Source organism: Sinocyclocheilus grahami, unplaced genomic scaffold (genome assembly GCF_001515645.1).
Source record: "Sinocyclocheilus grahami isolate Dianchi unplaced genomic scaffold, SAMN03320097.WGS_v1.1 scaffold198.1, whole genome shotgun sequence".
Classification (NCBI taxonomy): domain Eukaryota; kingdom Metazoa; phylum Chordata; class Actinopteri; order Cypriniformes; family Cyprinidae; genus Sinocyclocheilus; species Sinocyclocheilus grahami.
The window spans coordinates 916,612-921,274 of NW_015505377.1; the positions used below are offsets into that span (position 1 = coordinate 916,612).

General features: G+C 37.6%; 1 protein-coding gene across 1 annotated transcript in view; it reads left to right on the forward strand.

Moving 5' to 3' along the window:
- LOC107595209 (calcium-activated potassium channel subunit alpha-1-like) overlaps positions 1–4,663 on the forward strand; it is a 107,512-nt gene that overhangs the window by 72,620 nt on the left and 30,229 nt on the right. Inside the window, exons 23-26 of the mRNA XM_016285553.1 lie at positions 1,195–1,283; positions 1,659–1,912; positions 3,151–3,375; positions 3,947–4,139. Coding sequence (XP_016141039.1) covers positions 1,195–1,283; positions 1,659–1,912; positions 3,151–3,375; positions 3,947–4,139 — 761 coding nt within the window. The remainder of the gene's footprint in view (positions 1–1,194; positions 1,284–1,658; positions 1,913–3,150; positions 3,376–3,946; positions 4,140–4,663) is intronic.

Sequence of the window (4,663 nt, forward strand, 5' to 3'; positions counted from 1 at the left end):
ATATAGGTATTGTAGCAACAAAATCATTACATAAAATTTCAAAATTTATATAAATTACACTTTGATAAATCTCACTGATCTAAAAAAAAACTAAACAAAAAAAACACTCCACTTCATTTGGTCTTGATAAATTTGCTTTCCAGGATATTTACACAGTTTACAGAATCTGTGTTTTCCATGATAATCCCGATGATGTGTTTCAGACACACAGACTTTCAGCTGTATTTGTGTGTGTGAGTGTGTTTGTGTCAGGTCTGATCCGTATGCAGCTACAGGACCCGAATGAGGCACACTCAGACTTTCCTGAGCACTATGAGCCGAGCGGTCAGTTATTAATAAGTGCTGGCGAGGACAGTATGAATGTGTTCAGCGCTGACAGATCAAGCCCCTGAGAGGATCGGATAGAGTGCTGAAACACTAACCGTATAGATTCAGTGAGAGAGATTGATGTGCTGTCAGTGGTCTCGTCTGATAAACCTCACCTACAGACAGAAGATCACATTCATCCGGAGCGGCTGAGACTGAATCTCACCAAAACATGGCCTGCTCACATTTCACTCGCAAATCGGAAATAAGGGAATTATTTAAAGAAGATTTGATTTTTTTAGAACAATTAACATTGTTCTGCATTTTATATATAAACAGAATATATACATGCACACACACACACACACACACACACATATATATATATATACATATATTTTTTCTTTTTTTTTTTATGTCATTTTTTATTTTATTTTAGGCTGGAACGTAATGTAATGCGGTACAGTAGCGTGTATCTGGCAGTTTCTCTGACAGCGGGCGTCTGGCGCAGCGAGGTGCGCTGCTGACCGTGTGGTTTTGCTGTCATTCTGCGCATTAAATTTGATGGACAGCGAGCCGGAGGAAGTGAGGAGAGCGTCTGCAGCTCTAATGGCCTAATGATTGAAAATAAAGTCATAACAGCAGCTGCGGCTGATGGATGGAAACGCTCTCTGACAGAATGCTGAAACCTTCACCCCTCTAATGGGCCAATCAAACGTCCCCGAGACCCTGAGCTCCTGCTCTCAATCACGTCCTGTAACAGCAGCCCTGCTTCCCAGCATCCAATTCATTCCCTGCAAACGTCTGGGTTATAAAGTCATCGATCTCGCTGTTGTTGGAAGTGAAACGCTCAAGTTTGTCCATGTTTTTGTGGTTTGTTGATTTCAGGCACGACCCGTTGTTGGTCCCTGGACACGATCAAATGGAAACAATGGATGAGAACATAAAGAAATATGATTCGACAGCATGTAACAAAAGTAACAAAAAAAATTTTTTTCATTTTTTTTTTATGTAATTTTTTATTTTATTTTAGGGTGGAACGTAATGTAATGCGGTACAGTAGCGTGTATCTGGCAGTTTCTCTGACAGCGGGCGTCTGGCGCAGCGAGGTGCGCTGCTGACCGTGTGGTTTTGCTGTCATTCTACGCATTAAATTTGATGGACAGCGAGCCGGATGAAGTGAGGAGAGCGTCTGCAGCTCTAATGGCCTAATGATTGAAAATAAAGTCATAACAGCAGCTGCGGCTGATGGATGGAAATGCTCTCTGACAGAATGCTGAAACCTTCACCCCTCTAATGGGCCAATCAAACGTCCCCGAGACCCTGAGCTCCTGCTCTCAATCACGTCCTGTAACAGCAGCCCTGCTTCCCAGCATCCAATTCATTCCCTGCAAACGTCTGGGTTATAAAGTCATCGATCTCGCTGTTGTTGGAAGTGAAACGCTCAAGTTTGTCCATGTTTTTGTGGTTTGTTGATTTCAGGCACGACCCGTTGTTGGTCCCTGGACACGATCAAATGGAAACAATGGATGAGAACATAAAGAAATATGATTCGACAGGAATGTTTCACTGGTGTCCATCAAAAGACATCGAGAAGGTCATGCTGGTAAGAGACATTCACTGCGTTACACAACAGAACTGAGATATTATCGTATTTACATATAGTATTACAGTAGTTATTATCATTTTGAATTCGTTTTCACTTCATTTATTTTATTTTCCATTTTAATTTTTACTTTTGGTAAATTTTTATTTTAGTTAGTTTTAGTCATTTTAGTAATTAAACTATTTGAAATAGTAATTTTGTTGCGTTTTTGTCTGTTTTAATATAATTGTTTTATTTTATTTTTCATTCTTATTTCAGTTTTAAATGTAGTTTTAGTAATTTTAGTACTTAAAAGTATTATTATATAAAGTATAATTTAAAGTACAACTAAAAGTAGTTTTAGTGATTTTGTTGTCTTGTTTGTCTTTTTGCATCAGATTTAGTTTGTTGTTTAAAATGTCTGTTTTAGTTTCATTATTTTTAGTTTTACTCATTTTAGTACTTTAACTTAAACAAAAATGTAAAATGTTGCCTTGGCAATTAACTAAAATATACTAGATATTCAGTTAGACTTTCAAATAAAAGTAGTTTTTTGTCCATTTTATTACTTTAAAATGTTTATTTAGTTTTTTTTATGTCAGTTTGTGTTTCATTATTTTTACTTGTATTTTTAGTCTTTGTAGTACTCAAAATATTGATTTGATAACTGAAATATTTATTTAAAGTATAACCGAAAGTAGTCGCAGTAAATTTGTTTTGTGTTTTTGTCAGTTTTTTTATATATCTATTTAATTTTTATTCTTTTTATTTCCTTTTTAGATTAGATATTTTAATTCCTCAACTTAATCAAAACGAAAATGTGAAATATTGCCTCGCAACTAACCGAAATATTTACTTAGTATAACTGAAAGTTTTAATAATTTTGTTGTGTTTTTGTCAGTTTTATTACTTATTTTAAATTTCAAAAAATGTATCGTTTTATTTTATTTTTCAGTTTTTGTTAGGTTATTTTCAACTTAAATTAACATAAATATAAATAAATATTTCTATATAAATTGGACAAATTGCGTAGAATTTGTCAATTTATAAATTACATAAAATTTCTAATTCTATATAAATAATGAAACAAAGTTTTTAACATTTTATTTCAGTTAACATTGATTTTATTTCAAATAATGTAAATGTTTTTTAATAGTTGTAGTTCACAGTAATAGCACAGTGTCAGACTAGTGTTTGTGACTAGCTTGAGGGTCAGTAAAGGTCAGTCAGTGATGTATTGGTCTGTATTTCTCTCTCAGACTCGCAGCGAGGCGGCGATGACGGTTTTGAGCGGTCACGTGGTGGTTTGTATATTCGGCGATGTGAAGTCGGCTCTGATCGGTCTGCGTAACCTGGTGATGCCTCTGAGAGCCAGTAACTTCCACTATCACGAGCTGAAGCCCATCGTGTTCGTGGGCTCTCTGGAGTATCTGAAGAGAGAGTGGGAGACGCTACACAACTTCCCCAAAGTCTCCATCTTACCCGTGAGCGGACGGCAGTCTCTGTTTAACCCGTGATGCACTCTAAAAAATCTGTAAAGATAGGGCACAATATACTGTATATACAGTGGGGGAAAAAAGTATTTAGTCAGCCACCAATTGTGCAAGTTCTCCCACTTAAAAAGATGAGAGAGGCCTGTAATTTTCATCATAGGTATACCTCAACTATGAGAGACAAAATGAGAAAAAAAAATCCAGAAAATCACATTGTAGGATTTTTAAAGAATTTATTTGCAAATTAAGGTGGAAAATAAGTATTTGGTCAATAACAAAATTTCATCTCAATACTTTGTTATATACACTTTGTTGGCAATGACAGAGGTCAAACATTTTCTGTAAGTCTTCACAAGGTTTTCACACACGGTTGCTGGTATTTTGGCCCATTCCTCAAGAGCAGTAATCTGTTTTTACAGGTGTTCTACCAGTGTTTTAAAGTTTTGGAGTTAACAGAAATGTCTGTAAAATTAGTGGATAATAAAAGCTGTGTAATTTTCCGGATGTATTTTTACAGTGTGGCGTTTCAGCGTCACGTTTCTGACGTGTGTCTCCTGTTTAGGGGACTCCACTGAGTCGGGCCGATCTGAGAGCCGTCAACATCAACTTGTGTGACATGTGCGTCATCCTGTCGGCCAATCAGAACAACATCGACGACGCCTCTCTGCAGGATAAGGAGTGTATTCTGGCCTCTCTCAACATCAAGTCCATGCTGTTTGATGACAGTATTGGACTCTTGCAGGCCAACTCTCAAGGTAGAGAAGAAAGCCAAAATATTAAAGGGGTCCTATTATGTTTTTTTTTACAAAGTCTTGATTTTGTTTTGGGGGTGTACTAGAACAGGCTCTCATACTAGGTTGTTCGAAACATTATTTTGTTCGATAACATTATATATACACATTATTTTTCACATATTTTACATTATTACAACACCTCTCTCCCCAGTCTGGCATGAACAGCTCGAATAGTTCCTGTATCAAATGAAGGCCCGCCTTCTGAAATACGAACTGTGCTGTGATTGGTTAGCTGGGCCAGTGTGTGCTGTGATTGGTTAGCTGGGCCAGTGTGCGCTGTGATTGGTTAGCTGGGCCAGTGTGCGCTGTGATTGGTTAGCTGGGCCAGTGTGCGCTGTGATTGGTTAGCTGGGCCAGTGTGCGCTGTGATTGGTTAGCTGGGCCAGTGTGCGCTGTGATTGGTTAGCTGGGCCAGTGTGCGCTGTGATTGGTCAGCTGGGCCAGTGTGTGCTGTGATTGGTTAGCTGGGCCAGTGTGTGTTGTGA